The sequence below is a fragment of the Amblyomma maculatum genome, chromosome 8 (assembly GCF_055883805.1).
Source record: "Amblyomma maculatum isolate TAMU_Amacu chromosome 8, ASM5588380v1, whole genome shotgun sequence".
In the NCBI taxonomy this organism is placed as follows: Eukaryota; Metazoa; Arthropoda; class Arachnida; order Ixodida; family Ixodidae; genus Amblyomma; species Amblyomma maculatum.
The window spans coordinates 89526920-89551922 of NC_139351.1; the positions used below are offsets into that span (position 1 = coordinate 89526920).

Sequence of the window (25003 nt, forward strand, 5' to 3'; positions counted from 1 at the left end):
TGTTTTTTTCGCCGCCAGCGGGAGAAGTCACCAGAGCGTCGTGCCGCGGCGCGCCTCTCTCTCGAGCAGCTTCAACTTGTCCTTATCGTTCCCTCTCGCCCTCTCGCCACTTGCCTAACCCGCACCTTTTTCACATTCTTCCCGCACAGTCGCCATTGCATAAGAATAACGGACTCTATCGATACTGCACATTCTCGGGTCCCTACACCAATGCGTATCGCCTTTATATTCCCCCCCCCCCCCCCTCCCCTCATCCCTCATAGTAGCGGTAAGATCCGCGGTGTCACGTCTGTGTTGCTACGGGCTTCAACTTTGAAGGACCATGCTACGGGGGATGCTCGCGCAAACAGAGTCTTCGCCTTGGTACCCGCGCGTCTCCATTTGGCCACTGCGCATGCTCAGTTTACACACCTGCGCTGCGCTTAGAACTGGAACTCTCGTCATTTATGCTTGGGTGCAATAGCAGCACAATGACGTAGCTGTGGCGTTATCACCGTGGCCTGCCCACTATAGTGCGATGCTTCTGTGTACTTTTTCTGCGCACCTTGTGCTTATCATGTGTGCGTTTCCAATGTATACCATTGAAGCGTTGCTTCGTAATCGTCTTTGTCGTCGCCTTCGCGTTCAGTCCTTGCTTCCAGGCTGCGTAGGGGATGAGGCAGGCAGGAAAGACACTGATTAGGCATGCGCAAAGCGCTGCTGCAGCTGCTTTCTTCGGCGACCATCTCTTTCGTGACTTCTCTTTTTTTTTTACGCATGCCCGGGAAAAGGAAGCATGCTCCGATTTGGGACACGCTGCACAGAGGGATCCCGGGCTGGGTCCGGACAGGAAGGGGAAAAAAAAAATGGCGAAAGGGGTGGAGGAAAGACGAAGGGGTAGGAAGGCTCTCTGTCTGCCTATGTAAATAAATAACCGTTTGCTCCGCGCCGGAATGATTTAGTGAGGCTTTTGATTAAGTCTCTCGCCGCTTCTCCCTCTCCTCCGTACGTCTTTGGCGAGCAAGAAATAAAATGGAGGGGAATGCGGAAATAAATGAGAAAAATTTTATTTCCGGGCGGTGGGGGGGATGTTCGCCAGCCGACAAGCAGGTTGGGGAATGAACGGGTGTTCCAAGTGCAGGATTCCCGGTTGCTTGAGTTTCGTCGCCGTCATCCCTTGCGTACTCTTAGTCCGTGTGCTGGGGGTCCTGTTTTGTTTTTCTAGTCTTTTTCTTTTTTAGTTGCGAGACTGTTTTATTTTCCTTTGGAAGGGCTCCTCGCTTGCATATTTGTTTCCTCACGAAAAGAATGGGGAACGCGGGGAGCTCTGGAGAGTGCTTTCGGATTGCGCCGAGGAGTGGGAGAGGGGCGTGGGAGAAGCGGGAGGGAATAACCAGAGGAAAGACAAAGGGGGTAATGAGCCGTTGGACACATCACAATAAAATAAAATAGAATATGGAGCGCGAAAGGGGACAGAGTTACCATAGATGACATATTTCACTCGTGCTGTTGTTTGGCGCGTGCTTGTACTGCACTTGCGGTCAGCGGTACGACTTTGGAGGAAACAGGCCGCAGGAAAATTGAATAAGGTCACTGCTGTTCAAAGGTGGTGCGTTTCAGCTGGAGACGAGAGCAGGTAGAACACCGGTGTAGCAAAGTTAAATATGCTTGTGTATATAGGGGATGAATGGAGGAGGGAATGCAACGCGCGAGGGGGACGCCCATAGAGAGCTATCACTGTCAAAAAAAGAAGCCTAGATAGTTGTTGATCGCGACATTGTATGTGAGGAATTCTAAACGCTTCTTTACTGTGGGAGAATGTTCACACGTAGCGGCGTGTTAGTGTTGATCGTGCTGGCATGGGCAAGGATAGTGTCTGGGCGAATACAACCACAAGAGAAGGTTTTGTGACTATCTCGGCTCCGCTCGCAAGTTTCTTTCACGTTTGTACCCTACCCCGATGCTAATGTTGGCCTGAGGAAGGAAGATACTTGCGTGCCGGCTGTTTTCTCCTTAATGCATTCGCGACAAAACTCTGCGCATGACTCCTGCGTCAGCGGCAGATCGTCCCGGTCTCACTTGATCCACCGTCCGAGCATGGCAGACCTTTCTTCAGCCCGACCTCAATCTTGTTCTCGTTCTCGTGGTGGCAGTTGTGGCCTGCGTTACAACGGCACTCGGTGCCCGAGACAAAGCGGAGGAGGCCCTTTGGGAAAGGGGACAGCGGGGAAGAAAAGCCGGAGTTAAGTCCTTCTGTAAACAAGGGCATCCAGATAACGGTTGGAGACGGGAAGCTTCGTGGCCTGCGTCGTCTGCAATCTGGGGCTGCTGCGCTGCTTAGATGTCGCGGATCGCGCTCTGGCGGCTCGGCTTTCGGATTGGATCGGCATGGCCAATCCTGCCGTTCCCGATCGTCTCTCCGTGTGTTTCTTTTTTTTCTCTCTGTTTCTTATGTTTTTTTTTTCTACGTTCTCTACATGGGTGTCTGATCTTCCGACTAGTTATCGGAGCGCTCGCGTTTCGGGAGTGATTCTATAGGAAAATAAGAATACGACCCCGCTTCGGAGATTCTAGCTGAAAAGGGGATCGAAAAGTTCTGTAGTACTTGCGTGCGGACCAGTTGGTTAGATGACTCTGAAGACCTCTGGCGCATTATAGTTACTCACAAATACAAGTAACAGCCAGATGTTAGTAAGCGCATCATCGCTGTGAACGTCTTGCTGTAATCTCTTGTGTGTGTGTTGTGTTTGTGTATAACCATGCAGCGCCAGAGGTCTTCAGAATCGAAAACTGGTTCCAATTACCGGGAGCTCCAAGCATAACGTTTACGATAGAAATGTCTAAGCTGGAATGAACCGGAAGTTCGCACTAAGCGAGTTCGAATGATAGGATCCGACTAAAGCTTTTTGCTTCAAATGAGTCATGTTGGAAAATTAGTCGCTCCCTGCACTTCGCTTTCTTTGGCGTTTATCGCTCATTAAGGCGAAGTCGCCAGTATAGTTCAGTGCAGCTACGCGATACAGTGATAGCTTGCACGATAACCGACGTGGCGTTTTCCCCATGGGTCGTACAGAAACAGTGTAGAATTTGTGGCCTGTGCACACAATCACGCGGAAGCCATGCGCGGAATATATTGGATTTATACGGAAGACATGTAGAAAGCCTATGGATTCTTGCGCGTTTTCCATTTTCACAGTGGTTCTATTTTCAGGTTAATTGGCATAAAAAAAAAGCATGAAATGCTTTTAGCTCCCGTTTCGGCAGCCTTGAGGTGATATACGTCGAACCAAAACCGAGAGCCATAATAGAAAGATTTAGCTTACCGTGATCCGCGATCCGCCACCGTGACCCTCTACCGCGCGTGGGCGGGGCGCACAAGCTGATTGGTCCCGACGCGGCCAGTCTATGTGCCGACATTAAGTATGTGGCGCCATCTATCGGCGTCGAGGGGATCAGGGCATGCGCAGTGGAACGCGTGGTGGCGGATCACGGTAGCGGATCGCGGATCCCGGTGAGCTAAATCTCTCTAATACGGGCACCGATCTTCCGTCATCCGGGCTGCGAATGAGATTGAGCGAGACAGGTTTGTAACTACAGATTTCCGCGTGCGCTGTCTATAGAGAGAAAAAAAAAAATTGCTGCGACTGGGTTCGATCCCGCCCCACAACGAACAGTTGACTAATTCTCTGGTCCAAGCACGAGGGACCGAGTGCAGAAGCGAGCCAAGGTCGAAGCGGCAGCGATGGCTAACTGCTCATGAAGCTTGGTTCTCCCATTTCTTTTTTCACTGCAAAGTATGGGGCAGCCGCGCTGCTGTTACGCATATTCAAAAAACCGTTATCACAGCACACGAAGTGGCGTCCGTGTGCTGTGCGATGTCAGCGCACGTTAAAGATCCCCAGGTGGTCGAAATTACTCCGTAGCCCTCCACTACGGCTCCTCTTTCTCTCTTTCCACTTTCATTCCCACCTTCCTCCCTTCCCTTACGGCGCGGTTCGGGTGTCCACAGAGCAAGTGTGACAGTTACTGCGCCTTTCCCTTCCTGTGAACCAATTTAACTTTAACTTTTATCTTCGCCTTTCGCATTATCAGTGCAGATTCGTCGTACAATTGTGTTCTCCGTGCATGCGAGCTGTTTTCCTCCACCCAGAAGACGCAGTCTCTGATTGCGCAGTCTCTGATTTGGCGCGAATATTGAGACTGCGCAATTCCTATAAAATTGCGCTAAACCTCCCTCGTCATACCCCAAATGAAACACTACTAAAGTTAGGAATTCATAACACCTTAGCGGAAATGGTGGAAGCACACCTCACCGCACAGTACGAACGACTGTCAAGCACTGAAACGGGACGTTTCATCCTAAAAAAAGCAGGAATACAATATGAAGGGACCCGGGCCCACACTTTGCCGATTCCAAGACACGTGCACGAGCAATTAATAGTCCGTCCTCTGCCTAAAAACATGCATCCAGAATATGATACGGACAGAAGAAGGGCTAGAGCACAAAAATTACACGAAAGATTTTCTGTACAGAAAGACACGGCGCACGTGGACGTGGCAGAACATGCGGACAGAGATGCCTTTTCCCTGGCAGTTGTCGATCATCGAGGTTCTCCCCTCGCATCGGCGGCAATCAATAAAACAAAATTTCCGGGGGAGGCCGAAGAGGCTGCCATAGCTTTAGCCATTACCTCCACCACTGCCAAATACATCCTTAGCGACTCTAAAACCGCAATTCGAAATTTTGCAAAAGGAAGGGTCCACTCCGCAGCCATCAAAATCTTACAAAAAATCTCCCATACCCGCCTTATCACATTGATCTGGGTCCCTGCCCATTCGGACCATCCTGGGAACGAGGCAGCGCACCAATTTGCCCGAGGATTCGTAGTTAACCGGGAGGTGCGCTGCCCTGAGCTCAGGTCGGCTAGGGAGCGGATGACAACCTACAAAGAAATTACTACCCACTTCAAGAAAGAAAGACAAATCTTCCCAGAACCACATCGATCTCTAAGTAAAACACAACAAGTCACCTGGCGCCAGCTTCAAACAGACACTTTCTTTAATCCGTACATGTACTCCATATGGTTCCCAGAGTAGTTCAGCCCTGTCTGTTCTCTCTGTGGACATCAAAAGGCAGACACACCACACATCCTATACTCATGTAATCAAGACAAGCCATCACAGAGTCTGCAGCTCTCTACCCAATCTCAGTGGGGGGCCGCGCTGCTCAGCTCCGACCGGAGGTTCAACTCCGAGTCACGGAGCGAGCCGAAGAGGTCGCCGAACGACATCGTCGGTCGGCCACCTGGCGTCCGGCCTAGAAGAGGAGCCCGCCGCGGGGACGGGAACGCCAACCCACCCCGCGCCTACGACCTCTTTAATAAAGTTTACCTCCTCCTCCTCGTGATTATAATGCATAAGCACCGAAGTGCTGAAGCAGCGCCGATTTCTTTCTTTCGGCTGTGTTTTCGAGTCGTTTCGTGTCGAACGCGCCGAGACATTGAGCTCTTCTTCCTGTGTTTTGCTTTCTTCCTTTTAACTTTGTGTCACTGGGCCGCGCTGTTTTTTTTTTTTTTTCTTCCTCCTTGCGTCTTTCGAATCGGCGTGTCTTGATCCTCAGGGCACGTGGGTCGTTTTCCTACTTGTGCCCTGCTGCGCTCTCGTCGCCGATTTAGCCGTCGACACCTTCTTAATCTGACAGCGCAGCCCGAGCGAAGCAGCTGCTGACCGCGGGTCCGCTCAGAACACACGAGCTCGCCACGTCGCGCGCGTGTCGCCGTAAGCGGCGAGACACGTGTAGAAACGCCGTCGACGTAAACAGAAAACTGCGGCGCAAGAGGAGGGGGATAAGTGCCCGAAAGTCTTTACAGTGACGGCGGTGCGAGGGCATCTACCGGAGCTCAAAAGACGCCCGTGGTCGTCGTCGACGGAGTACATCGAAACGCCACTTGAAAGAACTTCAGGGCTACCTTCCTCTGGAGCCTATCGAGGCTGTGTGCTTCTTCATCCGTCACTCATTCCTTCCCTCCGTCTTCCTATTCTTCCTGCTTCTTAAATTTTGTTGTGTAACACTGATCTCCGGCGCAGACAAGATGTGGTGCCGCTGCTATCGCTGGCTTGGCAGAGCCTATCCATAGTCCATAGGGCAGAGCCGATCCAATATAAAAAGACTCCGCGGCTGGGCCAAACTAGGAGCCAAACTTTCGAACTCAGCCGTTGAAGCCACGCTTGGCTAACTGGCTTACGTCGAGAGCGATCAGACAAGGAAGGTTACCTACCAAACGACGTGACTCTGTAATCCTCTGTAATCGTCCTGTCTGACTGCCGCAGCGTTTAGGCGTGCGGTGGAACCATTTCATCTGAAATGTTTGGACGCGTTGATGCGGCATGACTTTGGAGGAACGGCACGGCATGGCAGTGAAGGACGTGGACGGAAGGAAGACAAGGTGCTAGACGCAAATGTCGCCAACCTGTGCCCGACCTCAGCCGGCGCTGCGGAAACGTCGATGCATAAACGCGAGAATGGGCTTGAAAGTCGTGACTGGCGCAAGAAAGGGGCCGTGAAGTGATCTGTGGGAGATGTCTCGCGCTCCACTCCAGTGTTTGGGATGACTGCCGGTATATTGGAATGTGGCAGGGCATGGTAGAAGTATGTGGTTATTTATTATTTGATATCAAAAAGGAAAATATGTTTGCCGGCCCAGTATCTGCTATCTGATATCTGAAGTACCTGAACTGGAGCGGCGGAAATAAAGGGACAGTGAGGAAGCGGTAGAGGAAATCATAGAGGTAAGCTACAGGGAGAAATGACAGGCAAAAATAACTATAGGGATACGCTATGGTACAATGGTAGAACTGTGGGATGTGGTTTTCGAGAAAGGATGGGGTCGTAGGCGAGGCACTGAGTGAATGAAAGTGCTGATGTCCTCTTGAAGGAGGGAGGAGAAAAGACAAGTCATGCTATAGGGTACCTGACCCTGTCTTTATTTGCGCTATGTTTTCAAGAAATTGCTACCCCCTAGCCCAAACGCCTGTTGCATCGAAGGACAAATCAATTTTACATTGTGTACAAGACCTTCAAGGCACTGAGTTCTTCACTGTAGACCTAGAGCAATAAGAGTACAGAAGTGTCCATGTCACGAGTCCGCATTCCCTGCGTCAGCCGAAGATCTTATATGGAAGGTCTGGGGCCTGCCGGGCCGGTGATATCTGATTTTAGATCGGTGCTATTAGTTGCCTATTTTTGAATTGAATGTTAGTGGCGGTGATGGCGTAAACAAAGGAGGACATAAAAAAAAAAAAAAAAAAACCTTTTTCTACAACTTCCTTGGATGAACTGGCAGGGTGAATGATGAGCAAATCGGAGGTGGAGGAAAGTGGAAAATAGGAAGATAGCGAAGAGGTCGCTAGGAGAAATGTGAAGTAGGAGGCTTCTGCGGGAGAAGTACGGGTGGTAATACGTCAGGCCTACGCTCCGTCAACTGTGTCTTTGGCGGGTGATACGAGACGCGCTGTCCTAGCTCCGCCAAGTTCAAACTCCTCCGCCACCTTTCGGCATTGCTTGTTCCTTATGCGACTGTCTACGGTTCAGACAGGAGCACTGCACGGGCTCGAGCCGTCTTGGCCCACGGGCCTGGCCGGGACCGGAGCTGCTTCGCTGAGCACAGTGTTACTGTGATTTCAGCTTCTACGTCGGCCAGTTCTTCGTTTGTGTAATAGTCTACTACTTTCTCACAGTAAACAATTTACCTCGTGCGTTGCTGTGAGAACGGGCCCGGGATGGGCTTCACTCCGTGTTTCGCGGGCCAGGCTGGGCTCAGTACGATAATTTGTGGCACTAGGTCGGGCCTGAGCCGGGCTCGGTTTTTGGGCCTCGGTCTTAGGTCTCAGGCTGAGGTCTGTGCATGGGCTCTACAACTTCGGGCGCTTCGATAGCTGCGTGCAAATTTTGCAGTCATCTTTCAATGACATTCTGCCATGCTTTAACATGTTTGCTGTCAAGCAGCCGCTGACTACTTCACCTCTATACGCGACGTTATATTCCGCGGCATCTTGTCGCATACTCGGCATATTCGACCACTTGATCGTAGTGGCAGTGCAGTGTTTATTGCCTACGCGGATGTGATTGCCATCCACCCAAGCACAGCTGTACTGCTACATAGGAAAGCTATACAACTTTATAACAAACTTCGTAGTTAAAAAAAAAAAAAATTGGCCCTGGCTCAGGGATCGAACCCGGGGCCGCCGTCTTTCCGCGAAATCGCTCTATCAACTAAGCTACCAAGAAGGCCAGCAGATGGTAGGGCGAGAGCGACTTGATCAGTATTTCAAGTGGGATCTGTGCTAGGTCAACGGCAGCGGGTATTCACTTCTTTATTACATATCTACTCTTATCTTCTGGGATTCCCCTCAACTTTGGACTAGCGTTTATTGCTGCTTGCACAACAACATGCGTTTCAATTTCTCAGCTTTATTTTATCGTTTAGATTGGTCACTGACACATCAGTCAAGTGCGACTTTATTGTCTCGTTTTTACCTACCGAGAATACACTGGGAGAGACCTGTATTTTCGTGCGGGCGCGCGACTACTTTGTCTTTGTGTCTCGTGCTTGTCGCCTACGTCGTCACCTGTGTATTTATTTCGTTTTATTGTTATTTTGTTTTTACAGTTGAGCTGTTGCACATGCTGGAGTTCAACTCTACCATCAACTTTCCGGCTGGCCCTCTCCTGACGGTTATTCTGGCGCTTGTCGGTGAGTGTCTGCTTGGTGCGATCACTCATGGCCGCATAAAGAAAGCAATTAGCGAAGGTTTAACACTATACAAACCTGGTTATAATGAGCAGAATCACCCGCCGCGGTGGCTCAGTGGTTACGACGCTCGGCTATGGAACCCGAGTGCCCCAAGTTCTAAGCCGACCGGATGGAACCCGCTCCGATGTTTCTTTTTGTTTGTTTTTACCATGAAAGAACTACAGACGGACTAGCTAAATCGCCACCAAAAGGACTAAGTCCTAGTTTGTCCTTGCGAGGTACCTTGAAGGTTATTCACCGACATCCGGCTAACTCGGAAGTTGAAACCCTGAGAGTACGGCTTCCGCTCCCAAAAAACTTCACCAAGTGCATTTATGGGCAAAAAGGTACGAAATACGGACATGCAACCTACCGTGCGCCCAACAGTCTCGGGACAGAGAACCTGATTCCGCTTGACCCTGACTACACCACAATACTACAACACTACAGAGGCTTGCGGAAAGTATATCCGGAGCCGCATAAAAAGCTCAGCAACGAGGAGGCCATAGATCTGAGGCGGCTACAGACGGGCACCTTCATTAATTTACACATATTACACATGATGCATCCCACGACATTCAGAGACGAGTGCCCGTGGTGCGGGAGGACCCCTACCCTGTACCACATAACATGGGAATGCAGCTCACATCAACTACAAAAAATTGAAAACCCAAATGAAAGACAGTGGGAGGCTTTGCTGGCCAGCTCTGACCCGGAAGCTCAACTCTACCTGGTCACAAGAGCTCGCAAACTGGCGAAAGCCAGTGGTGCCCTGGACTGGGGGCGCCAACCGCTCGTCAGCCTCGGTTGAAGAGGCGAAGAAAAAGATCCCCGAGCAGTTAATAAAGTTCACTCACTCACTCACTCGAACGGGCGAAACGTGTTTGTGTTCTCATACTTCCAGGCATTTTAGTGGTGTAGTATACGAGAACGGGGCCCATACTCTAAAACGAACCACTAAGGACGCTGTGTCCGAATAGGTGGTATAAGTCCGTGCCAATTGGTTGGAGTTTCAGATTCAGACGCTGTGGAGTCGAAATTCTGAGCACGAGCCCTATCTGGGCACTATGATACCGACGGGAAGCCCAGCCCGGCCATGTGCTGACTTAAATCCCACGGACGGACACGGTGTGCAGAAAGAAATGCTGTCATGATGATTGTTTTTTTAGAAAGAAATGCTGTCATGATGATTGTTTTTTTTAGAAAGAAATGCTGTCATGATGATTGTGTTTTAAATATCGTTAAATCTCGTGCTCTCACGTTTAAGGTGGCAAATTTCTTTGCTCCTGTAAAACTGCGCTAGCTCTGACTCTGAGCGAGGGGTTCATTCTATGTCCGAGTACTCGGTGAGCTCGTCTCGCTCACCGTTCACGGCAGCTGCAGTATGCCGCCGCTGCATTGTCTGGACCGAGAAACAAGGCAGCTCAAGTACCGCGGATGATATGTACTCTGTCCCGCTTCCATCGAGGCTATGTCAAGGCCTGGAGCAAGCCGCGAGAGAAAAGTATGAGAGGGCCCGACTCTACTGCGATAAATATTGACGCCAGTGGGAAGAAGACAATGAATTACGATAAGCCGAAAACGACGAAGTGCCTCGTCTCGCGCTCGGAACGGGCGTCTTTGGACAACGCCGATACCGGCTCTCCGCATTACCGGCTTTGCGGTTCTTTACACGTCTCTACGCTTTTGTCACGTTAGCGAAAATACAGTGCTGGGTAGATATTTCAAGCACCTAAACCCGGCCCGAGGCAGATGGCTCCCTAGCAGCCCCAGCACGGCCCGCGGCCCAGCCCGGGTACGGGCTCTCCGGGCCACCCTGCCCACGTGCACAGTGCACAAGCAGAGGCGACGGCTGCGTGACGTCAGCTGACCCGTCTTTGATGATACGTCGTCGCGGCTAAAGCTGCATTCTCTACTGCATTATTAACTATTTCAAGGACTGCACTATAAATACTTGAGTACCAAGGCGTTCCGAAGCAGAAACGGGCGGCTGTGTTTGCTGTCGTTGGTGACTGCTTGCACACAACTGAAGTGGTCCGACACTCGTAGGTGGCTACCAGCCATGTTCAGCTGTATTCTCTCGGTTGACCCTAATATATTTTTTGATCCTTGGTGTGTTACGGTGTGAGCATTTATACAGAGCGCATCCTGGGCCGTCGCATGTCTAGAGTCCATCCAAGACTAGCGATCGAGGCGGTTTGAAAAAAAAAAAAAAAAACTATGAGAATGGAGATTAGCGACAACAGAAGAAAAAAGGGAAAAAGTGGAGAAATGAGCTGGGGGCCCTGTCACCGGGAGAGAGATAGCAAAAAAAAAAAAAAAAAAAAATTAAATAAAAAAAAAGGAAAGAAAAAAAAAGAAACGTCGCAATGGCTTTTCTCCTTATCGCTTCCACCTATCAATATCGGCGCTTGGTTGGTCTCATGAAGCATATCGTCGCTGACGGGTGGAGTCAGACATTTGCTACTCTTGTGTCTGTCTTTCCTGCTCTCCCGCTCGAGATCTCTTTATTGCATGGACAAGTGGCTCCGACTGGGAAGCGAATTATCGCTCGCCGACAGTGAGCTCAGCCAAGTTTCCTTCTGCGTGCGGCCAGAAAAACAAAATAGTGGTCGAAATTACTCAGCTCTCCACTACGGCTCCTCTTTCCCTCTTTCCACTTTACCTTCTTCTGTTCCCTTACGGCGCGGTTCGCCCCGCCGGGGTGGTGCAGTGGTAAGACGCCCGACTACTGTGCCGGAGTACCCGGGTTCGAACCCGACCTCGAACCCGACCTCGGCGTTTGCGTTTCGATGGAGGCGAAACGAAGAGGCGTCCGTGTGCTGTGCGATGTTAGCGCACGTTAAAGATCCCCAGGTGGTCGAAATTACTCCGTAGCCCTCCACTACGGCTGCTCTTTCTCTCTTTCCACTTTCACTCCCGTCTTCCTCCCTTCCCTTACGGTGCGGTTGAGGTGTCTACAGAAAACAAGTGAGACAGTTACCGCGCCTTTCCCGTCCTATAAATCAATCGGTTTTTTTACGCCACGGTTCAGGTGTCCACAAACAAGTCTAACAGATACTGTGCCTTTTCTTTCTGTGAGCCAATCATTATTATTAACAACCGAAAACGAGTGCACCTGAATTTGCCTACGGCAGCAGGTACTGTCTCGCGCATTGAGCACTCTCTATTGCAAAGCTGCTCCACCTTTGGGGACTGCCCTAAACTTTGGACCCACTTCCCACTTCGAGATATTCATCAACTTGCTCTCTCCCTACCATCTGCCGTCCGTCCTGGGTAGCTCATTTGGTAGAGGGATTGCCCGCGCAGGCTGTGGTCTCGTGTTTGAACCTCGGGCAAGGACGATTTTTTTTTTTTTAACGGGAAAGCGTTACTTCGCTATGTTCACAGATTTCTGTCCGCAGACCACGTCCGCGAAATCGTGGGCCAATAAGTTAAATAGGTAATTAATTACAGCCAAAATATGTAAAAGTTGTCCTCGGCAGTTGTAATTGAGAAGTGGTAGAGGTTAGTGAGTGGTGTCAATCGATAGAGGGTGACGTAATGTTGTGTCCGAAATAATATTAGACCAATAAGATAATTAGGTAATTAATTAGAGGCAAACACGCAAAACCGTGTCCGCAGCAATTGTGAGTAATTGAGAAGTCGTAGAGGTGAGTGGTGTCAATCGTTAGAGGGTGACGTAATGTGTGAGATAAATTAATTAGGTCAATAGGTTAATTAGGTTATGAATTAGATGCAAAAAATGAAACAGTAAAAGGCGAAAGTGGACTCATTAGCTAATGGCTTGGGGCCACGTTTGAATGTATCAAATACTAAAATAGTTAAATAAATCTGTCAATTTGGGTGACGTCAAAGATTTGACGTCACGCAACCTGAAGTGGAGCCAAGAAAGGGCATAGGAAGGGATTGGCGCTCAATTTGAAAGTACCAAAAACTAAAGTAGTTAATTAAGGCAGTCAATTAGGGTGACGCCAAGGATGTGACGTCACGCAACCGGTAGTAGAGCCCAAAAAGGGCATAGGAAGGGATTGGCGCGCAATTTGAAAGTGCTAAATACTAAAATGAATAAACAAGAAGTGAAATAATGTGAAGTAGAGGATGTGACGTCACGCAACCGGAAGTAAAGCCGAAAAACGGCATAGGAAGGGATTGGCGCGCAATTTGAAAGTACCAAAGACTAAAACGGGTAAACAAAAAGTGAATTAAGCAACTAGAAGCAACCAGAAGCAACCAACAGCAGCATCCGTGCTTTCGCATTACTCCAGTGCAGATTATGCAGTGCTCATTTTTTTTTTAAGCTGCCTTAGAATGTTGTATAGCTTCCCTTTGTGGCCGTACGGCTTTGCTTAGGTGGATGGCAATGAGTAATCGCTCCGTTATTACAAATCTACTCCACGTTAGCAGATTCCCCTAAACACTGGACCAAAGGGGCATGAAACGAGTCATGAAAATTTTGTAAAAATGACCGGAAAACTAAGCGGAACAAACAGTAGAAGTTTCAGTGAAACCATGGTTGAAAAAATTTTTGAAATAAGCCTGAAGGTTAGCGCTTGTGTGTCCTGTTTCACCGTGACATTCTCACCCGAGCGCTCCCACGCGGAGCATCCTCTTTTTTAAGTACAACTTAGTAAAAGCTGTACTATTAAGCCGTGTCTGGTTGCGACCTGAGCTCAAAGGTCAGACGGGCTTGCGAAGGTAAATTTAAAGGGACAAGGTACCAGGGCCATCTCCACGAAAGCGGAACACTGTTTCGTTTTTCCCCTCGGCTTTATCTTGTTCTGCTGCTGCTGCCTTTTCAACTCGAGCGGGTCACATTTTCGGGGCGAGAGAGAGAGAGAGAAATAAAACCCTGTTCTTTCAAGCGCATATCTATCCGGCTTCTAACACTCTTCGCCGCCGATGTGCACGTAGATTTTTATCGCTCTTCGGCGCGCCGCGCGGAGGTGGGTTCCTTCAGTGATTCGAGCCGCCTCACTGAGACCTTGCTTTGCGCGAGCCGCGGCGTACGCTTGTCTTAGTGCGTGCCTAAAGGGGTCCCCTTCCTTTGGTCCCCGGCTCTTCACCTCTCGATCGGGAACCGCGCTAGCTCTTTGACCGGACTTTTATCTGATTACTCCGATTCTTGTATCGTCCGAAGCGGAGGAGCAAAAGGGCACATGATGCGGAAAGTAAGAAAGGTGGTTGTGCACTTGACGACGTTCATTTCCTTTAACCACCCGGCGTCGCGCTAGAGTTTTGATTGCTGACATTTTATTTCGTCGGTTCTTGCATTCTTTTCTTTCTCGCTTTGCCTGTTCATTTTTCTTGTCGGTGTTCAAGCTTGTATTTCGCAGCTTTTTGAGCGAAGGGAGAGAGAGGGAGGAAACGAGTGAACGGGCGGGCGCGCTGCTGCTTGCGTTCTGTACGTATTACCATAGTCCTTCAAGACTCTGGTATTACGTCGTCCCGCCGCCTTTTCGTATTATAATTCCCGAAGTAAGATTTTCGTTCCGCGCCGTTTCTCCTTTTGAGCACGGCGACGACGACGGGATTCGTGTCGCTGCCCGCTTTGCTCTCGTTTCCCATTCGCGTCACTTCTTCTTGCCAGCTTCTTTTTTTCCTTTTTGGTTTTGACGGTATCGGTTTTAGTTTGATGCTTTTCGTGCTTTTTTGTATTAAAAACGAATTCTGGCGAAGCCAAGAAAAGTACGAGGGTGGAGAAGGAGCGTACATGAATAAACAAGTCATACCTCCGAGCGCCGCGCTCGTCTGCTGTTTTCCATCTGCTTCGTTCGTCGCGCCGCGACTTCAGAAGCGTCGTGTCGTCTGCTGCTACCGCTATCGGCGCCATTTCTGCTTCTTCTTACGACTTCTGCTTGCCCTGTTCCTGTTCTTTGTTTTATTTTTCCTTCAGCACACGTCTCACGTATTTCTTTTAAAATCATTTTTGCTCCTCACTTCCGGAGTACGAGGCTTTGAAGGTTGAGCGCACATAACAAGATTAAACGAGGGCAGGACTTAAACAGGGCTTCGCGCGCCGCTTAGGCGCAGATAGGGGGCGCGCTACAACGTGAGGGCAGGGGCGCGCAGGTGAGCCGAACGCGAGTCGATACAATCCATGCATCTTTTAGGGCCGCCACTTTAGGCGCGTTCGCGTTTCCTTTTCCCGTCTTATTGGTGTCTGGTGTTATATTTAGTCATGGTTTTGTGAGATTCGCTTTCGTCGTTCCGTCGCTGTTGACTAGTGCTCGCGCTTCTGCGCTTTGATAAAGTGAGGACAACTCGATAGCTTGCTCTTTCAAAGGTACGCAACTTCACCTGGACATTGATAGAGCGGGGACAACTCTATCGCTTGGTCGTTCGACGGTACGTGACTTCACCGGGATTAATCCGAGTGTTCTGTTCCAGGTCGCATGCTTCGGTTTTCAAAGGGCACACAATACGAAACACGCTCGTCTAAGGTGGTGTTATGATTTTTTTTTAGCCCAAAGACTTCCGTTGTATAGGAAACTTGCAGGAAGCGATGCATGCTGGGTAATATCCGCCGCGTTGTTGACAGCAGACGACGTGCTGCAGGCTCCGGTGAATTGACGGAGTGTCTTGTCGTTTTTGACGGTCCTCCAAGCAAACACGCGGCTACTGGTGCGCCACCCTACGTGCGTGTAAGATGTCGGCAGATATTCCTGAGTAACATATGCGTCGGCGCCGTTTCCGAAAGGTCGGGCGCGCTACAAAGAAAAGCCGAAACAGTGCGGCGTGAACGCACTGCACGCGGATGACTGCACTCCGGACCACGGTGTAAGATACTGTGGTCTGGATTTGTGGGCGCCCATCAACATCGTTTTAGCGACTATAGGTTGCTACTTGCCCGGATTAATTGGCATCAGTCTCGCGTTTGTTGACTCGTGCAAGCCATTCGGGTCCGCATCGCTCAGAGAGAGCACTTTTGCCTTCTCGCACTCGTGTATGCATATTTTTGGAATCGTGGAGAACTCGCACATGACCTGTACGATGCACCAGCATTGTCTGCGCGCATTTCAAGTGATCATGCAAACGCGATTGTGCTGCAGTGCGGTGTTGCATCGGCAGCTGACAACGACGACAATATGGCGGATCCCAGTCGAAAAAAAAACTACAGAACTAGTGTCAAAAATACCACAAAATATCCTGTAGTTCTGTCGTAACCATCAGATTTTTCTGTAGTTCTGTTGTACTTTTCTGTAGTATATTTCTGTTGTCTGTAGTTCTATTGCACTTTTCTGTTGTAACAACAAACATTTCTGATGTTACTACAGAATGTTCTGTTGTCACAACAGGTTTCCCGTCAAAAACCGCACAGAAATTCTGTCGTAACATCAGAAATTTTTCTTTAGTTTTTTCCGACTGGGATTACCTAATATGCGTGGTTTTGAGGAACGGGAAAGCGCAGGATAGTTTCCTCACGCTCGGTGGAAATGTTAACCGCGCTAGACGTTTTGAAATAAGCGAGCAGGTCAGATGCGACAAAGAAAGGGACAGTAGATGGCGTCGAAGTCGCACAGCGCACGGCTGTTTTTTGCGGATAGTGCAAAATACGCGAAGCTGAACACATTGTCCACAATGCATGGGAACTGCTGCTTCCGAGATGTCTCGCGGCAGTTTGACACGGCGGGTGCTTCGTCCTGCTTGCCACTTTTATTCCGAGGTATCTTCTTTCGTCACAGACCAACTCTTCATTCGCTGCAGAATCAAGCGACAACGCTCCTTCCGGGTTTTCCGTTGGACGGAGGCGACCCGCATCGTCCGACGGACGCATTAACTTGTAGGCAGTCGGTTTGGGGGGCGACAAAATACCGCTATGGCGAAAACTTTGTTCCAGGAATCGCGTAGACGCCTGTTATGGACACAAGCATGGCTAATCCCTAGTGAAAAGAGCCGTATGAGTCGCAATAACCTCATACAGATTTCTCATACTAAACTCATACAAATGTCATACAGTCACGTATATTTCTCATGTTGAATGAGATTTCTATGAGATGGTATGAGATTTGTACGAGTTTCGTATGAGTTCAGTATGAGAATGAATATGAGGTTATTGTGACTCATAGGGTATTTTTCACTAGGGATAGCCGCCTGAAAATAAAACAGCGCAAGGAACGGGACGAAACACGAAGGAAGGGAGATAAAGACACAGGCGCTGTGTCTTTGTCTCCCTTCCTTCGTGTTTCGTCCCGTTCCTTGCGCTGTTTTATTTCATTATGCAGTACCAACTAGCCTGGCATCTTGCACTTCTGAACTCCTGAAAAGACTTGCTATCGCTTGTATTCAAAGATATCGTGCCCCAGACAGCGGAAAATTGATATTTGCGATGTAAAATTGAACATAAAAAAAAAAAATGACGTCATTGTAACTATAAGCCAGTGGTTCTCAAACATTTTTACCTCGCAGAACCCCACTAGCTATCAGTATGTGCCAAGCTCATTAAATTGTAAAATTTTCACAAAAACGGTGAAAATACAGCCACAATACCTACACACTCCGTCATATTGAGAGCTTGTGAGAGCTCGCGGAACCCACAAAGCCAGGCTTCTTTGAGAGCCTGCTTTTGAAAATGTGTATCAGTGTATGGCGTAGGGTGAAAACAGCCACGTGGTTCACCGTACACGTGGGCTGCAGTAGGCGCTAAGCTCACCAAACGGCTTTGTTCCGGCGTAGCTATAATGTATCCAGCTTAGCCCTTATGCTACTCTTTTTACCCAGTTGCCGCGTTTGACCTTTTGCACTCATTTGGTTTCTTGCTGTATTAATTACGCTTAATTAGACGTTTCGATCTAATTTAACACAAATTCTGCGTTTTGTACTCATTCTGTGAGATCCAACACCGCCTCGACGTCTTTCCGCAGGATATGACGTCATCACCCAGTTTCTTCGCTTTTATAACCCAAATCATAGGTTCTTTTGTGATCTTAAGTATTGATCGCTCTTAATTACACGTTCTTAATCGAATTCGACGCAAATCCGGCGTTTCTCTCAATTTGGACTGTTTTTGTACTATTTCGACGTCCGAGCTATTTTCACGTCCCCTGACTGTGTCGACGTCCGGCGCTATTTCGACGCAAATTTGACATTTGTGGTTTTAATTAATTAATCAATTACTCTACTGTCGTTAAACTTCGCTTCTAGGTATTGCACTGCGTAGAACTTGTCTGCAGCTTCAGTGACGAAGTGCAACCATTTTTCTACGTTAGCGGGATAATTAGCCGACACATGCCGACAGGCTTGGTTCAGTTTATTCGTCCCCAGAGGACCTGCAGTTCGTTGAAAAGTCCAGACGCGCGTCTTTACCTGTCTATATTTCTGCTCGAAACAGCATGCAAACAACCTCATTTCCTCTGTGATGGCGAAGGTCTTCACAACTATATTACTCAGCAAAACAGCTGGTTCGAGCGAGTGAGACAAAGAAAAAAAAAAGCGCAATTTTTTTTTCTTTTCTGCCCTGCGCCAGGTATAGCGCGCTGTATCTTCTTTGTCTTCTTGTGCTGCCGGCATGCCTGTAGGCGGATTTCAAGCTTCGCAGCGGGCGCATCCGTCTGATCTCGTATTCGCCGGCAAGCGCAGCCTTACCCCACCCGGATCCTGTGAACAATTGGCTTTATTGCGCCGCTTGCGAGCCAATTGATGCGTCCACTTTTAGCGCCGAAAACGCGCTAGCCGCGGGGAGGCTTGATTACGCGTATAGCGTCTCGTTTGCACCCCCCCCCCCCCCCCTCCCTCCCTCATCCTGCATATGAGATATCCTGCTTTTCACTCCGTCTTTTCGTGTACAGAGCCGGGGAAAATAAATTGTTGTCCCCACGTCTACTTGGACCTTCTTTCCTTCAGTCCTCGCCTTGCGCGCGAGCACCAGGTTTTCGTCTTCTGCCGGCTCTTATTGCCCTTATGCTGATTCTTTTCTTTTCTAAACTGGTTTTCGTCGCTTTGGATTTCCTAATAACGTTGCATGCGCGTCCTCCAGCGAGGTTGATGGCTGTATTTTTTTCTCGCAAGTATGGAACAGCATTGCTCCAAAAACAAAAGTTAAGACAATTACTGGCTGAACTTTGCTATGGCCTGGTTAAAACATTCGGCGGCAGCTCTTGCGCCTCCTCCATTTTCTCTGTTTTCTTTACTTTCGCCCTTCTTCTTCTCCATTTCCTTTACCTCATCTTTTCCTCTCTCTATTTTTTTTTCTAACTCTTTTCAGTCTTCCTCTCTTTCCATGTCCTGGCTTGGCTTGTGTCTTCCCATTCTTCCCTTCTTCTTTCGTCCCTCCTCCTTGGTCTTTTCTTTCTAATCTGCTAATACTCGCCTCGGCTTTCGAATATCTACGGCCGCCATACTTGCTACTGCAGGGAGCTTCGTTGCATGACCGTTGAGGATGGGATCCAGCTCTCGCCGTAACGCTTTTGGAATGGAACGGAGTCGGAATGAGTGAATGGTGGATGAAAGAAAGCGCTGGTCGAGTGAACGATTCCGGACTAATTTCATTGTGGTTGTTGTTGTGGGAAGAAAGAAACGAAAATACACTGGCCTGCTACTGGCTCTGTAGCTGAGCCACTTCCGCTGCCTCGTGCGGACAGAAGAAGAAATAGAGAAGAAAGAAAAAGAAAAGGGAGAGAAAGACGCGCGCCGCAAAAGCCGTCGTCCATCACTGAAACGGAAGCGGGTGCAATGACGGCCTACAACAGATCAGAATTCGGTGGCTGGCTATAGCCCATCAAGGCCAGGAGCAGCCACCCTCCTCCCTCCAAGCTCACTAATTTTGTCCCGCCGAGTGTCTTTCGGCTTGCACTGAGAACGCAAAAAAGAAGGTGTTATAACCCCCCCCCCCCCCCTTCTATCTCTCTCTCTCGCTAAATCAGGAGCTGTCCGCATGAGGAATAAATTGGACTGAAACTTGATTCTGTCTTTATAGCAAGCGCTTATAATCCGCGTTACTGCGCTTGTAGTCGCCACTAATTTTTCGTTTTCCTTTTTTGCTTCGACTCGTGGATAGGAAGAGAGGTTATAGGGAATCGTGCGCTTTGCAGGACGAACAAATCGGCAGAAACAGAAGAGCACGCAGAGCATGCGCTCCCTCATTCATACTTGGGGGGTTGGAGAGGGAGCTATTGTTGGCGCCATGTTAATAAAGGTTTTCCGTTATTACTTCTACCTGTGCCTGCACCGGCCACTTCTGATCGCTGTTGTATTTTTTTTCCCTCTGCGTTGTCTTTTTTCGTATTTCTGCCCCTGTTGCCGCTTCCCTCAGTGTCCGCGGGGCCCGTTCTTATTGGCAAACTTCTGTAGCGGCGAGAGTGAGACAGAATGGGCAGTATTTGCCCCTAACGCCCGTTACAGTGTACTCCACAATGTTTGACCGACTGTTTGCGGACGTCTCGGTATCCACCGATATGTGCGGTAGGCGAAGCCGCGGGGCAAAGAAGCTTTCCATTCTTCCGCGATCATGCTGTGCAAAAAACGTATATCTCTCCTACTGTAAGAGCTTGGCGGTCAGTGTCGCCGAAGAATACGTGCGCAGTCAGTTCTTTGTGTGTGCGTGTGCGTGTGCGGCTTTCGACGTCAAGAAGGGTGCTATTTTTGTTACTTCTGTTGTTTTTGTGAATGATTATTGTCCATTGCTCCGCGCTTCTGGGCTCATTGAGGGCTCTTTTTTTATGCATGAATTTTCGGAGAGAAAAGTTCGCACATAAGCAGCCAAGTCTAGTAGTTGAGCTGATGGGGTGCCTCTTTTTGAAAAAAAAGAAAAAGAAAAAAAGTGAAGTTTTGACTTTGGAGAAAATCACAATTTGGAAAATACATGGAGGAATATTGGGCAGTGACGATCAGAGAGCGTATACTAATAAAATGACGTAGCAGATGAATGTGGATGCAGTGCTGTGATATGTCAGTAACATTTGTGTGTCTGGTGGTTTATTCAGGTTTCGAGATGGTGGTGGTAATTGTTCGACGCTGCCGAAAGAAATGCTCTGACTGCAGTGATGTTATTGATATAGGCAGTGGGTTTAAAAAAGTATGTAGCTGTTAAGAGCTTGTAGCATTTCTGTCGCATTCTGTTGATTTAATATAGCCAGCGTAAACTATATTCCCCTCTCCTCTTTCATGCGTGGAAACGGTCATTTTTCACGGCTTGTGTTATGGACAGTCGCTCCTTATTGTGTCACGCAGCGAGCAGTAATGTCGGGAACAGTCATAAATGATGTCATGAACCATCATAACTATGTCATTAACCGTCCTAATTTCAAGCAGTGACGAGCCTTCGACAAAGCGTGGAGGGAAGTGTATGCTTATTTAGAGAACTGCATAAGCGCCACTTTTATTGCGAAAGCAATACTACTCGCACTTCCAAGCCTTCGCGTGACCCGGCCGCAGTTACGTCTTACCCACGTGACATTGTTACGTCACACCCCATGTGACATACGGGCTGGGTGACGGTTATGTCAGAATCAGCCTGCTAGGACCCTGGCATTCACGTTACCCCCTATAGGCCGCTAAGCTGCGTTCATATGGGTTGGTTAAAGCGGGGCTTTATATGTGGGCTGAGGAAGAAGAAAAAGAGAAGAAGAACGCTCGGTCACCCGAAGCTAATGCTTTCGCTCAATATTTGGTTCAGCAGCGTTGAACCCTTGTAATTTTTTTTTCCATGTTCCTTTGCCCCGTGAGAGTTTGTACACCATGTGCTTAGTATTACAAGTTCTTTAAGAGCCTGGTGTAATATAGTGTTTATTTTTATCCAGCTCTCTGACTTTTAACGTCCACCCCTGTCGATGTCATCGACGTCGCTTGAGGCGGTTGCGGAGAGCGGAAAATATCAGATTGCTACAGTATTGTCAGATTGCCTTGAATTTAGCCTCTGTTTACATGTACTAACTCCCATCTTCACGCTTTCCTCGTTCATACGCCCTCTTTCTCTTTTCCCCTCTTTCCCGACGTGCTTCCAGGCATGGAGACGATCATGTCGGAGTTCTTCAACGACACCACGACGGCCTTCTACATCATCCTGATCGTGTGGGTGGCCGACCAGTACGACGCCATCTGCTGCCACACCACGATAACCAAGAGACACTGGCTCAGGCACGTGCCGGGTTATTCCAATCGTGTTTTTACTACTCACGTGGGCGCTATATATTTATTATCTAAATGTGTAAATACTTCATGCAAACACCTGGATTGCAGCCCAGAGCAGTCTCTCTCTTTTGTAGTTCTGGCTGTGGTCGACAGCCAGAGCTACAAAACTATAGACTTGTACTGAGCCGAATTTTCAGCGTTTATTTTTGTCTCCGTTCAGCCTTATTTATTTTAATTCTAGGAAGTGCTGAAATAATTATGCTTGCTCGGCATACATTCACTTTTCTTTTTCATGCGCGGTGGTGTTTCGTTAGCGCCTCTACATGCTTCACTAAACTTTGTCCTTGGATGCGAACTCGGTGTTCGCTTTGGCAATGCTTGCCTTCTGCACGTTCATCGAGGCTTCCATACTTGATCACCATAATGGTCTCTGCTTGCAGCTTAGCCCGGCCGCGGTCAGAGACACTACGTTAATCGTGGTTTTTTAAACTCCTTTCTGGGACACCGGCCGCTGTGTTCGGAGAGTGTGGGAGTAACGAGGTGCGTTCGCGCTCGCCGCATTGTTGACAAATGAACTCCCATTCAAGCTGCCCTTAGACGGAGGGGAGCGGTGTGAGAGAGTGAGAGAGAGGCTGTTTGGGACTGTAGACGGGAACGAAGCGAGGAAAAAAAAAAAAAAAAAAAAAAAAAAAAACGCCCGTCATTGCACCCGAAGTCAGGGGCTCAGGTTGGACTGCAGCCGTCGTCTGCTACGGAAAATCGTCTGCTCCTGTGCGTTCTGCTCTGTCGCGCGCGCCGCCACGGGTAGCTGTGACGCGTCCCGCGCAACCGGGACTTCTTTATTTCACCTCTCTTTTCTTTTTCATGCCTTGCGTCTTGTCGCATGCGCGTGCGTGCAGCGGTGCATGCCTCGAAAATAATTGCGGCGGCAGTCGTCCAATTAGACCGCTCCATTCATCATTAGACGCCCGCGGCTCGCTCTTGTGCTGCGCCCGGCCGGCGTTGGCTATAGTTGGCTTTTCTCCGGTCGCGAATCCGGCGAGCGTGGCTCCGACTGTGAGGGGAAGGGGGGAAGGGGGGGGGGGCGGCTTTGTTTTCGCCCTGTTTCTTTCGAAGATGCTGGGCGCTGCCGCCGCAGGGCCTATTTTGTGAAAAGGGAGCGTCTCGGGCGTGAAAGGGAAAATAAACTTCCGGAAAGAACTTGATGCTTCGCTTGGTTTCAGAAGAGAAAAATTAAATAGTATCTAGCTTCTGGCGTCATACTACTTCTCCCCAGGACATACTCTAGCAGTGCTATCGTGAAGGGAGGCTTCAGAGTGCTCTAGTTAGCCTTTTACTTTGCTTGCTGCTTTCATCTGTCTTGTTTTTTCGGGACCTGTTTCGCGATGGGATGGGTTTAACTCCTCTCCCAATGTTTTATTTTACCTTTCTTGAGATCGTGTGGGCTTTCTGACTCACCAGCCAAAATAGCACTGCTAAGAGAAGTCTCTCTTTGTTGTCACATGATTGGTATATTGTTTTGCTACTTATGTTCCCAATGCCTTGTACTTGCATGTGCATTTTTCAGCTCGTCAATTTTGCTAAGAACACGAGGATGCGCTGAGAGAGAAAAAAAAGGGGGGGGGGGGGAGACAGCATAGGTAGGAGGAATTTCTCGAAGCGTCTTCAAACGGACTCGGCGTTTCATTTCGTAGCTAAACAATTAATTCTTGGGCTGATGTGTAGTTGGGCCTGTTGCAACTTTGGCCTTTTCTGCCTTCTAGACATTGCACAATTGCTGTACCATGCGTGGCATCACAAATAACCGAGAGCACAAGGGGAAATCTCAGAAGGCTGAGTTTTATCTTTATCCTAATCATGGGCTTTTTATTTTCTGGTTCAGACATCACTCTAAACCACTGAAAGCCACAGGACAACATGTCTTGACTCATGTAATTGTTTACAAAGGGATGGAAAAATTTGCATCAACCACATCCTAAAGAATGACAGTGCCAAGTAGCCAGGGGAGCTTAGTATGCTAGTGTTTTCTTGCTTGACAAAGTTTTGACTTTGGCCTTGTCTTATAGAAACTTACTAGTGTATCAGTAAGCTTTTGGTAGATAGTGCACTGACTGCATGAAGAGGATAAAAGCATTTATTTAGAACTCCTGGGAAAGATGACCTGTCATTCTAGGTGGTGGAAGTACGTCAATATTGCTAAGAAATAGCAGCAGGCAGAGACAAACACGACAGGCCTGAACAGCCACAGCGCCCTAGAATGCACCCCATTTGGAGCACCCTCTTGTGGGCTTTATTGTAAACATTGTTTACCAAATATTGCGACACTAGGTACCCATATTACATTCTCTGTTTGGGAAAAGCAGGAATGATAGCGTCGTAGTAGAGCAACCTTCTCATTTCCTTCATTTCTCCTTTCACTCACAGGTTCTTCTACCTCTACCACTTTGCCTTCTATGCGTACGACTACCGCTTCAACGGACAGTACAGTGGACTGGCCCTGCTCACCTCCTGGTTCTTCATACAGGTCTGCTCGTGGTAGCCCCCCCCGACACGGTCAAGGGGGACGGTGTTATCTCTTTTACTACTTTGCGAACGATGGTGTAGATTGAAAGTGCTTTTGACTACTTTTAGCAGAGCACATGGTGGCAGTCCATGACAGGGTTAATAGAAAGGATGTACCTAGCCTATTGATGGCCATCACTGGCTTTCATCAGCCTTTGCAACCGTTGTCATCAAGATGTTTTCCATTCTACTTCTGCAGCCTGTTTGGCCTCCCGGTTTCATTCGGCCTCATATTTAGTAAGGCGCAGGAGCGTACTGAGGAAATTTTGTGTGGAAGGAGTATACAAGAAAAGCAACTAGAAACGAAGAGCAAAGTTTGTGCAGTGCTAGAAAGAATTTTAGGTGAGTGAACTGAGGATGTCTCTTAATGTTCCTGCTTAGAAGTTAGTTTCATTCTGGCGGTCATTTCCACTATCGCTGAGGAGATTGTATAGTGTGATATGATATATAAGGTTTATATAGGTGATATATTGGTCCCAAAGCGGCATGGGCTATGAGGGACGCTGTAGTAAAGGGCTGGGGATGAATTTTGTCCGCCTCCTTTAATGTGCACCGACACTGCACAGTACGTAGGCGCCTCATATTTCACCTCCATCAAAACA

The 25003-nt window shown here is 48.7% G+C and overlaps 1 protein-coding gene across 2 annotated transcripts in view; it reads left to right on the top strand.

The window, feature by feature from the left end:
* Positions 1 to 25003, top strand: part of LOC146181763 (membralin) — a 188617-nt gene that overhangs the window by 160509 nt on the left and 3105 nt on the right. For both annotated transcript variants that reach the window (XM_084576775.1, XM_084576776.1), the window contains 3 exons: positions 8649 to 8732; positions 21713 to 21845; positions 24264 to 24363. In XM_084576775.1, coding sequence (XP_084432901.1) covers positions 8649 to 8732; positions 21713 to 21845; positions 24264 to 24363 — 317 coding nt within the window. The remainder of the gene's footprint in view (positions 1 to 8648; positions 8733 to 21712; positions 21846 to 24263; positions 24364 to 25003) is intronic.